The 11836-nt window shown below is 42.7% G+C and overlaps 1 protein-coding gene across 2 annotated transcripts; it reads left to right on the top strand.

The window, feature by feature from the left end:
• The first annotated feature begins 744 nt into the window (after positions 1–744).
• crip1 (cysteine-rich protein 1) lies at positions 745–11527 on the top strand. Of its 2 annotated transcripts, none has more exons than XM_083634173.1 (5): positions 745–887; positions 9051–9145; positions 10327–10384; positions 11091–11141; positions 11275–11527. In XM_083634173.1, the coding sequence occupies exons 1-4, from the start codon at positions 848–850 to the stop codon at positions 11129–11131; spliced, it is 234 nt and encodes a 77-aa protein (XP_083490299.1). In that variant the 5' UTR covers positions 745–847; the 3' UTR covers positions 11132–11141; positions 11275–11527. The 2 variants fall into 2 exon arrangements, with proteins under 2 accessions (XP_083490299.1, XP_083490298.1); XM_083634172.1 differs by having other exon boundaries at positions 11269–11527.
• The last annotated feature ends 309 nt before the right edge of the window (positions 11528–11836 follow it).

The following is an 11836-nucleotide window of genomic DNA, read 5'->3' as shown; positions in this document are numbered from 1 at the left end:
CAGGGTCTCTCCTCGTGTAGGGCTTTCTGTGTGTTGCTGTCACTACTATCAGTGTTGACATCTGCAGGGAGGAACCGACCTTTCAAGGTCTTGCCACATTCTGAAGCTTTCTGACTGCATCATCTGACTATGAATGGTGCTGCATGTGCAATTTCTAAGTAGGCATTTTTTCTGGGGTGATATCTGGTGAATGCAGGGTCTTTCCTGACAGTCACAATACTGGACTGTGATTGATCCTGAGTGAAGGCTTGAAAAATCAGAAGTATTTTAATATTAGTAGCTAATTGTTTAGTGAAGGGAACCCATCAAGTTTTTTTTTTAAATGCAATTACTTTACAAATTACTTTACAAAGTCCTAATTAATCATTACTTCATACTACAGTCAATACTGTTTTATTATTTTATATTACACGATATTGCTTTTGTTTTCAAATGTATGTAGGCCTAAAGCACTTTATAAACTCTGCATTTTGAAAAGTGCTATGCAAATAACTTTTATTATGATTATAATATCATCTTATATCATAAATAAATCGAATCCCTATAATAGTTTCCCATTAAAAGTATGTATCTCGGTACTAAAGACAGGGAACGTTTATGAAGTAATTCTAGCCTGCTTCCTCTGTGATGTCTCACACACAATCGCGCTGAAGCCTCTCCCTCTATTCAGAAAAAAAACAGTTTCAGTGAGCGACTATTTCCTGAGTGGTATAAATAGAGGAAGCAGCGAGCGCACATCTGCACTTCAGAACGAGGCGTGGTTACAGCTAACAGGTGGGCCAGTAAAGTTGACACTTACAGCAAAGGATAATTTCTCTCCCGGAGATTACCACATAAATCTGCAAAGATGCCCAAGTGCCCAAAGTGCGAGAAGGAAGTTTACTTTGGTAAGACTTGTGTGTTTATTTTGATTGACATGTTTGCGCCTTAATTTGGCACGAATCTGGTTTGACTTGCAGGAATCGTTAGCGTATAGCGTTTGTTCTTTACCTGCTTGGAGTCACAGAATTATAAAGTGCGTTCAAGTGCTTGTCTGCTCCTTAGTGTTTTAGGTCCTGCAGACCTCATGCTGCAGAGCTCAGCTGTCACTCTGTAGTGTGCATGTGCTGCTCTCGCACATTTTCACAAACCAGGAAATATTGTTCACGTCATCAATAAGGGAAAAATTGTTAATATTTAAATTGCTGGAAAATGTTGAATAGTGCATGTGTTGGCAGTTCTGGAAATGTATTATTATTATTATTATTATCATCATCATCATCATCATCATCATTATTATAATTAGCCTACTTGCTACTATCTGTCTGTCTGTCTGTCTGTCTGGCATTTGTTATGTATGTATGTAGGCTACGGCATGTATGTACTGTATGTACTATGTATGTATGTATGTATGTATGTATGTATGTATGTATGTATGTATGTATGTATGTGTATGTATGTATGTATGTATGTATGTATGTGTATGTATTTATGTATGTATGTATGTATGTAGCCTATGTATGTGTGTGTGTGTGTGTGTGTGTGTATGTATGTGTATGTATGTATGTGCAGTATGTATGTCTGTATGTATGTATGTACATGTAGGCTACAGTATGTATGTATGTATGTAGCCTGTGTGTGTGTGTGTGTGTGTGTGTGTGTGTGTGTGTGTGTGTGTGTGTGTGTGTGTGTGTGTGTGTATGTATGTGTATGTATGTATGTATGTATGCATGTACAGTATGCATGTATGTATGTATGTATGTATGTGTATGTATGTACGTACGTACGTACGTACGTACGTACATACATAAAGGTAAAGGTAAAGGTAAAGTCCCACTGATTGTCACACAATGTGTGAAATTTGTTCTCCGCATTTGACCCATCCCCTGGGGGAGCGGTGAGCGGCAGCGTGCACCGCGCTCGGGAATCACATGGTGATTTAACCCCCCAATTCCAACCCTTTGATGCTGAGTGCCAAGCAGGGAGGCATGTAGGCTACAGTATGTATGTATGTATGTATGTATGTATGTATGTATGTATGTATGTATGTATGCATGTATGTATGTTGCTACAGTATGTATGTATGTATGTATGTAGGCTACAGTATGTATGCATGTATGTATGTATGTATGTATGTATGTATGTATGTATGTATTTAGCTATGTATGTGTAATGAATGTATATAATATGCATGTATTCTTGCAGATGAATGCCTGGTAGGCTCAAAGAGGTCAGCACACTCTCTAAGCTGTCTTGTTATCAGAGGGTGAAAGTTAGTTCAGTGGTGATCTGTGCTCCCTGTAGGAATTGTTCTTTCACTCCTAGCTTGATGAGTGATGAGCTGCATTAAAAATGGCAAGAAGGGAGGAGAGGAAGCCAGTCTCCTCTCGTCCGTCGCCTGTAGGTCCGTCCCAGGAGGATACCATCAAGGAAGAACCAATTACTATGTCTGGGGACATGGGGATAGCTCCATTTTATTCATGTCTTAATCCATTTGCCATGTTGTCTCCAGCTCGCTAGTGGAGCAGAGTAAATCTTCTCTGGAGACAGACGAGTCTGAGTCTAATACAAAGAGTCTGTTCTGCTGAGCCTCTGGACTGTCATTCAGATGAATCCACCCTGTGACCGGGGAGACATCCTTTCCATTCTTCATTTTCATGGATAAACTTCACCCTTTCGGCCAAAACAAGCAAACCAATTTGTTTTGGCCAAAACAAGCTAACCATTATTTTATTTTTGTGTGTGCGTGTGGTGCTAGAAAATGCTGATGGGGGAAAGAAAGTGCAGAGCGGTAAAAGCTTTGTTTTCTTTATGGTGATGCACCGTGGTGTCAGTTTTCTTTTGCTGGCAAATGAAAATAGAGATTTTCTGATAGTTGATTTATTCTACTCATAACAAGGCCAATAATATCTTCATAAAGGCATGAGGGAAATACTCCAAAACACCAAATCCCCCTTAGCTCAAAAGTTTCTTTCCCAGATGTCCACAGTAAGGCCGGGGAAGGCCCACGGAGCTCTTCAGGACCTGTTCTAATATCATGTAGGCTCATTGGTCTCAGCCTCACGGCAGTAATGCCTGATCTTCTCCATCGCACCTCAAAGCCCCCCTCTCTCCTACTCTCTCTTCTCATCTGTCTTAGTGAAACTAAACTCTCAGATGGAAGCAATCATGCTACCGCTGCCTGCCTCATTGAATGATGGAGGGGGGACGTGGTCCAATTCCAGAGAGACCGAGGGCTGAAGAAAATAAAATAAAATAAAATGAATAGCCTACCCCACTCTCAGTGGAAACTCTGCAGGCGCTCGTGCTTTCTGGTGCAGAACCACCGACTTAAAAATAGAGAGGAGAGGGAGGGAGAGAGTTGGAAGCAAAGAGAGGAACATGTGCTGTTTTGCTGTATTCGTGCAGATCAAAAGACATTACAGAGACAGAGAGTTGGATGGAGGCATCATCTATCCTTCATGATTCACATCTCGTCTTCAATACCTCCAGAGTCCTCAAGTTCATCAACCCAGTCATTCACTATTTCATATGCTTCAGACTGCATTTGTGATTATTTTTTCGAAAGGAGAAATGTCGCAGAAATGTCGAGAAACACTACTAGTTACCATTAATTCTTTGTTTTTGGACAGAATGTGGGCTAGAGTTGAACGCTGTGTTTTCCATTGTGTACGTGCGTGCGTGCGTGCGTGTGGGTGTGTGTGGGCGTGTGTGTGTGTGTGTGTGTGTGTGTGTGCGCGTGCGTGCGTGCATGTGTGTGTGTGTGTGAGTTGGACCGCCTCCATAATGCTCCAGTCAGCAAAACGGTGTATTCCTCTGCTATTCTCTCAGGGTGATATCACACCCCATTTGTCATCATAACATCCTGTAGTAAAATAAACAGTAAAAATGTCACATTATCGTCATGTAAGAACTGAAGAATGAGCAGAACGAGTCTTCAGGTTGGACTTTGATACTTTATAGAGACCTTAAAGTCCCCCTCCACTCAGTTTTTCCTACCTGTACAACTATTGATGTTCTATGAAAACGTACGTGTGTAGGTGCTGTAACAACGCATGTCATCATTTGCGCCAAAGAACTTAAATTGATGAGAAGCTAATAGCTTGTTCCACCCATTATTCCACTGCAGCATAATGACGTAGAGTATGTCTGTTCTCTCTTTGTTCAACTCTCTGCGCCCGGCCCAGAGCGCAAATACCGGAAACAGTCACCGCCATGACAGTCTGCTCGCATCTCGGAAAAACGCCACAATATTGTTATAATATCAACAACTAGCCAACAGATATCAAAGCTGGTGGGCTTTATGGAAAGAGCGTGACTGGAACTGGTTAACCGGTCATTCAGTGGCATTTTGCACCCATGTAACTAAAGTAGCTCACATCCAACAGCTAGCTAATGCCAGAGGCTAATGCCAGCTATACTGTAACTGTATACTGTAATGCATTGTCTGAATATCATATGTCAGTTGACAGACCACTACAATGTCTGACCTCATCGCCGTTGTTACCAACAGCTTATTTTTAGGATTTTGAGCCCAAAATGAGATTATTTGTCAACAGAATACACTGGCGAACACTGTGGCTAATCAACAGACCAGTGCAGGACCCAGCGACACATGAAATATCTTACAAATGACAGAATACACTGGAGTGGAGCTTTAACCTGGGACACTGCGTGGGCCAGAGTGGGACATGCAGGGCAGGGTTGGCCATTTCCTCATTCCACTGGTTTGTTATTGGAAGTAAAGTGCACTAATTATGCGAGACAGGGTTGCCTTCAGGGCCCCGCCACATTATTACTGAAGTGTTTTGAGCCAGTGGCCCTGCCCTGCACACAGCTTACATAATCACATCTCATGTCTCATGTTTCACATCCTGCTGATACGATTACGATGATACAATGTAACATGTAGTGATAACAGAACGATCTGCTATTCTAGAACAGGAAGGCTTGTGGTTTGATAGACCTAAAACCTGTTTGACCCGAGTTATTTTTGACACATTTACTGCCCTCTTGTGCTTTTTAGAAAATCCACAGATGGTAATCATCGTTAAGTGCACAAAAACCATTGCACTTTTTCTATACTGTGTCAGCATATCCTGTGTTTTTCTTGGATGTCACCCTCTTTGGCCCGATGCGTTCAGGGCACAGACAGCTTTCCGGGCACAAATCACATACAGATTCTTGGCCTGTGTCTGCCTCATAAACGTGTTACGTGTCTCAACAGTCGACAGGCGTCCAAACTCTTGAACATCTCCTGTAAAGACCTGAAACACAACAAGACTGTGGCGTTCCTCCCCAGGTTAACAATCCTCTTGATGGCTGTTTGTGAAAATCAACCGCCGCAGATAAGAATTTATTGGGTTTTATGATGGAAGGGGAGGGCAAATTCCTCCAGGACTATCATAGACCTCCGCTCCCCCAAGCACCACACCCAAACAAGTCCTTCCACTTATCTGCTCTGATGAGGGGAAGAAGTGAACATCTTGCTGATCTGACTGGAAGAGAAGAGTGTTATCAGCCAAAATGCACTGATAGTTTGGGGTTCATGAACTAACCCATGTCCGTGGCGCAGTGGTTCCCAACCTTAGGGTCGCGACCCTAAGTGGGGTCGCCTGGAATTAAAATAGGGTCGCCTGAAATTTCGTTTAATTTCATTTCATTTCGTTTTTTTTTTTTTTACATCAGACCCAATTTAACACGTTCACTGCCAATGACGAGTTGACTCGTCAAACACAATCCAACCGTTCACTGCCAATGACGAGTTGACTCGTCAAAAAATATTTTTTTTTTTTTTTGACGGTGCTACGTGGATCAATGCCCCCCACGTCTCCTATAAAAATATTGGAAGTATTGAATTAGTATAATCTATTTTACCGACCAACTAAGTGGCGACAGTGCTCTCCCGACAGAGAGAATGCCAACCAAAAACAGCCGCGGGAGAAAGCCATTCTCAAGGAAATGGCTTGGCGATTTTACAGTCATCAGTCACCAGACTCGCCGAGAGCGGCCACGCCAGCAGAGCAGCACACCGAGAGCGGAGAGCGGTGCTGGCGTGGGGGATTGCAAATTTGCATAATAGATTATGGGTGAAACACACTTTGAAACACCCGCAGAAAGGCCAGAATCGCACGCATTCCGAAAACCCAGAAACGAACGAGCCTCATTCTCATACTGTAGGCGAAAACGCTTTCACGCTGCTGCACACGGGCGCACAAGGGTGGGGGGTTCCAAAAATAGATTGGGTGGGCAGCATAAAGCCTAGAATCGCACAAAGCTTCATCAAAGCTCTCAACCGAAAATCCAAGAAACGATTGAGTCCCATCCACAGTCCACACTCGCCACACTCGCCGACGAGGGGCCGCCAGAGAGGGAGGCTGCTCACTGCTCAGACAGGCAGGAGAAACTGGCTTGTGACAAACGCCACCAGACACGCCCACGGAGGGAGGAGTTTAAGGGAGAGGGTGTTCAGAACTATATTGTTCAGATGTCTGATCTCTCACTGATGCCAAAAATAAATGGTTAAAGTGACTGTTCTGCCTGTTTGATTGAATTTCACAAAACTGCGATTATCTCAGCTTCCTGTCTCAGACACTGAAACCATGCTGTACTCAACGGCTAATATCTACATAACTACTAACTCTACAAACTAACTCTTTTAGACAGAGAAAGCACACATTCTATTAGTACTTTTGTGAACTTCGTGTTCACAAAGTCCAAGCAGAAAATTATCCTCGGCTCTTGTAAAATGAGCCAGAATCCTCAAAAAACGGCTTGGCAGAAGCTACCTACAGTAAAAAAAAAATGGCTGGCAGTGAATGTGTTAATACTACTGAAGATGATTAGGGTCACTTTATTTTTTTAAGTTTTGAGTTTAATCTCTAAGATTTCAGCTTTGTTCTCTTGGGTGACACCTATGGCGATGAGTGGTAATTGCAGCTGATATCCAAACAGTGTTGCATTATGTGACATTACTAATGTCACATAATGTCACAATATACTGCAAAGGCTTCCATCAACATTCAATCAACATTGTGAGTGACTCTTAATTTATTCATTTTTTAGATGAAAATCTTTGAGATTATAACTTTAAATCAGGAGAATTAAATTCTGAGAATAAAGTCAGAAGAATTCTGAGAGGAGAACTAACCTCCAAAACACTTTTTTTCAGCTTTTAACCAATATATATGACTTTGGGGGTGATGTGTGAAGAATTCTGGTCAGAATTTCCACATTTGACACCAAACTGTTGCCATTTTACCATTTGTATCATTTTTCAGCAGCATACCTGGCATAAGCGCCCTCTTAGGGTCAAAGACTGCTTTTTTTTTTTTTCTCAAATGAATGGGAGATTAGGAACACTTTGACGTCACAGTGTTCCCAAAGACTATGGGATTTCAAGATAATTACTCCCCTACCCCCCCTGTACCCTTTCGGCTCCTCAGAACTCCAAGCCTATTCCTATTGAAGTTTGCTCTTAAAATACTGAACCAAACGTTGTCAAAGTTGGCACATGTCTTAATTATAGTTAGTTTCCCGCTGAATGTGTCACTACTTTATTTATATCTTACCTGAATAAGCTCGAATGATGATGTATATATTATCAGTCCGAGTTGGAAGCAGCTGTCTCCAGCCCAGCCAGGCGGGAGAGAGTCCTACTGTAAACCTCATGCACTAGCTCCAAGCTCCGCGGGCGCGCGCAGCAGAGCAGAGTGTTGTCTGAGAGTAGAGAGAGCAGTCTGATATTTCCGCAAACAAATATGGTCGCAGTTTAGCGCACATGTAAAATATAACGCTATACTACGACGTGACAACGTGACAAAGCTTCTCTAAACACATCGGCTACTATCATTTCCCTGCATCCCTCCTACTGAGATTATATCGGTAATGATTTTGGACAGACTGAATGCGCGGAGGAGAAGGAGAGATCTGCAGCTCTGCCCTGAGTAGCCCTGAGAGACACTCGCCTCGCTCCGACTACTGTGCCCGTCTGTGAAAAGCGTCCTGTCCAGTCGCACCTTCGCAAACAGATGCGGGATTCCCTCAATCCTGTACCCAATCTCAGACTGTATTCTCTAAATCGCACACCAGCTATTTCTGTCTGTTTGTTTGTTGCTCCGTGAGGTTACAAGCGCCCCATGCATGCAACAGGCTGTTTCGCCAGCCGGGGTCTGGCAGGAGGGAGGAGGCGCAGGCAGCCTGCACTGCGCTGAGAGGAAAAAACTTTTGCACAACTTTTAACAACAATCACGAAAAGCCCCCAAACTAAAATGAAAAAGGGACTATATGGCAACTTGGACGAGGGAATGACGTAGAGAAATCTCGCATTGTGTTACCCCAGAACGGGGGGTTTGTCGTATTGTGCGGTGTGCTGCTGTAACGAGCCCATGCCACTTTGCTCTCGTAACGTAGTTCAACACACTGCCATAGAGTTACATGCAGAAAAATAATTAAATTTCTAGTTCGCCACTGAATTACCAAATTGATATAACTTTCAACCATTTTGAGCAAAGCTCTTTCCATACAGGCCACCAGCGTTGGCTAATTGTTGATATTTATACAGATATGGCCCCTCTCAAATAAATTATTTTTGAGGCAATAGGCAAACTGTAATGGCTTCGATTTCCGAAAAAAAATCTGGACTTCAACACAGCCAAAGAGTCCAGTATAGACAAGAGCATATGTCATTTCTTGGTTTTTTCCATAGGTATTTTCAAATCACTGTTCTAATACATATCTAGGGGGTTAGTCCCCCTTTAAACTCAGAATTCTGAGTTATTGTCAGAATTTTGAGAAAATAGAGTTTTGAGATTAAAGTCAGATATTCTCAGAGAATTCTATGTGACATCACTGACGATGTCACTGATGACATTATCAATCAATGGTGTACCGGAATTTGAATGTCGCGGGTCCCTAGATTTTTGCGATGTCAAAATAGGGTCACAAGCCAAAAAAGGTTGGGAACCCCTGACCGTGGGACACTTCCAGCACGTCTGCAGACTACAGTAGCACTTTGTGTGTAAATGTGCAGAAAGCATTTATTAATCATGTCTTTTTGTTGTGTTTGGCAGCTGAGAGGGTGACATCACTGGGCAAGGACTGGCACCGGCCCTGTCTGAAGTGTGAGAAGTGCAGCAAGACGCTGTCACCGGGCTCACATGCAGAGGTGAGACGCCTGAACATTTGAATAACGTACAATGTGTCAATGCACTGATAATGTACAGGGCGCTTTCATATCATGTTAGATCAGGGGTTCCCAAAACTTAAGAATGCCACGGCCCACTTTGAAATCTGAGAATCTTCCAGGGCCCACCCAACCCTTTAATCACAACTCTGATCAACACACGAGACTGAGATGATGTATTTCCTGATATGTTTTTTATATTATATATTTTTTATTTCATTAACAGAGCATGTGAACTTGGGCATAAGGGAAATTAATAATCCATCCACATACAAAAACATTTCGGCAAAATACCCAAAAGCAGATTGTCAACATTTTCTCCCCCCTTACTCATCAGAAGTATTTGCATGCATAACACATCTGTTAAGACAAAATGTGATGAGCAACAACAGAAGAAATCATTCCACAAGCTATAATGCTAGGCTGTGAAAAATGCTACCTAAAGGGGAGACCCGTGGGTACCCATTGAACCAATTTACCCCTTTCTGACAAGCTAGCATACTATGCTTGATACCAATGGATTAGGTCTTCTAGGTTCTTCTGATAACAGGATCTCCACTGTAGCTTTAAAAATGACTCAGCTACAGCCATTTGATTGCCCGCAAAAATCGGGAGTGACAGTACCTCCACGGCCCACTATTGGGCCGCGGCCCACAGTTTGGGAATCACTGTTAGATGGTAAATGGTAAATGTACTGGATTTATATTGCGTTTTTTTGCTGTGGTGACTGCTCAAAGTGCTTTACAATAATGTCTACATTCACCCATTCACGCTGACATTCACACACCGACAGCGTCTGTGTCGGGAGCAGTTAGGGTTTCAGTGTCTTACGAAAGGACACTTTGACATGCAGCCCGGAGGAGCTGCATGGAAGGTTCCCGGTTCCCAGACGACAAAACAAAAATAACAATAATGTGCAGGATTGTGCAGTTGGTTGTATAGCTCTTTTTTAAAGAGATAATGCTTTACAGGGAGTATTGAATAAACAATCATGTAAAAAAGTTATAATAGTGTACAGTATTGGCTCTAAAAGACAAATGAACACCTTTTGATGAGCTTTTGATTGTATAGTGAGGATGCCGTCGAACTTACTGTATTATTATTGGATGTTTGGACATTTTCAATATGAGTCGTGCTAATACAACTTCTTCTGCTTCTTACAGCATGAAGGCAAGCCATACTGTAACAAACCCTGCTACGCTGCACTGTTTGGACCTAAAGGTAAGTTGCTTTTAACTCACGGTGTTCAATTAAAGAAAATTGAGAGAGAACTGTCAAGAAATATGGGACTCACACAGTCCAGTGACTGTGGAGACCCTGGTTCCTATCTGCTCAGTCATCATCCTGTTTTCTTCCTATAAGCGTTTTTACACAATGACTGAGCTCACTCTGACCTGTTGACACCACAATCACAATATCTAAGGTTTAACCTCCTATAATAAGAAGAATGCAGGGTGACCCCTGACCCCTAGGGACCCAAAGGCTTGACCATGTTTGCTCTCAAGTCTAGACTTCATCATGGTGTGAGGAAAAGGCTTTGTGTTCGATTGTGTTTGTTTAGTCTATAAATGGTCTCGTCAAACCTGATAGGGTCATGTTCTCACTGACCCAGGCATTACATAATTGGTCCCAATTCCCATTTTGGACCAGGGCGGAATAGTTGGAATTCTGTGACAGGTTCGGATGTGTGTTGCCATAGCAACTGGCCTTGTTGCTTCCATTTTGAGTCCAACAGCAGGCGCCGGGGTCAGCCAACACGGGAGTTTCCATTGTTGTGGTTCCGCTACCCTCCTCCGCTATCCGCTTGAAACTAAATCCCTAAACATAGTGCAAATGTAAGTGAGCTGATGTAACTTGTCTCCCTCCCTCCCCCCCTCCCTCCCTCCCTCCCTCCCTCCCTCCCTCCCTCCCTCCCTCCTCCTCTCAGGATTTGGACATGGCGGAACTGAAAGCCACACATTCAAATAGACTAACACAGGTACACAGACTTACATTCACTTGGTTCCTGTTCATTTTCATACACTCTGATCAGACAAGCATAGACTGACTCTGAACAAATCCATCCTGGTATATACACTGATCCATTTTGTGTGCTTTGTTGTCAGGTTCAGGACCCGCAATAAAATGCTGCCTGGAAACTTCATTCAAACCAAAACCAGCAACCAAATTTCATTCTTCTCCGGAGACAACATTTTGTGTGTGTGTAGTTTTTGTTTTTGTTTTTGCAGTTGTTTTGTCATACAGGATATGTCAGTCTGAAGACAGAGCACAAAATTTGGTATCATGTCGCCTACGGTAGTTGTCAACCAGTCTCTTCCTGTACTTAATATGTGGCCATTTTGATTAAAGTCTTTTTAAAGTTTGTATCATTGCTTCATTGTTTTTCCTTTTTATTCTCCATGCAGAGTTATTGGGTATGCCGTCCCTGAGTCAAAAAAATCCCATGAATTAGAGAAGTTAGTTGAGGACGTTCCAGTCACTTACATTGTTAGTGCCAGCATGTCTCGCCACACTGTGTGGCCTAATCGAATCAGCCATCAACTGATCCATTTAGAGCCATGACATAGAATCATTCTTTGGTTGAACACTCTCTCTCTGTTCAAAACGATATGACCGCTCAACTCAAACTCAAACTGAATCGAATTACATTTTTCACACTTCAGTTATATGTGA

The sequence above is a fragment of the Poromitra crassiceps genome (genome assembly GCF_964638095.1).
Source record: "Poromitra crassiceps genome assembly, chromosome: 3".
Classification (NCBI taxonomy): Eukaryota; Metazoa; Chordata; class Actinopteri; order Beryciformes; family Melamphaidae; genus Poromitra; species Poromitra crassiceps.
This window is presented reverse-complemented; position numbering and strand designations above follow the sequence as displayed.

Bases quoted from the DNA above. Each gene is read 5' to 3' on its own strand.
- crip1 (XM_083634173.1), top strand. From the start codon at position 848: ATGCCCAAGTGCCCAAAGTGCGAGAAGGAAGTTTACTTTG. The intron at 9,146-10,326 runs GTGAGACGCCTG...TGCTTCTTACAG, and splicing joins CACCGGGCTCACATGCAGAG to CATGAAGGCAAGCCATACTG. The intron at 10,385-11,090 runs GTAAGTTGCTTT...TCCTCCTCTCAG, and splicing joins TGCACTGTTTGGACCTAAAG to GATTTGGACATGGCGGAACT.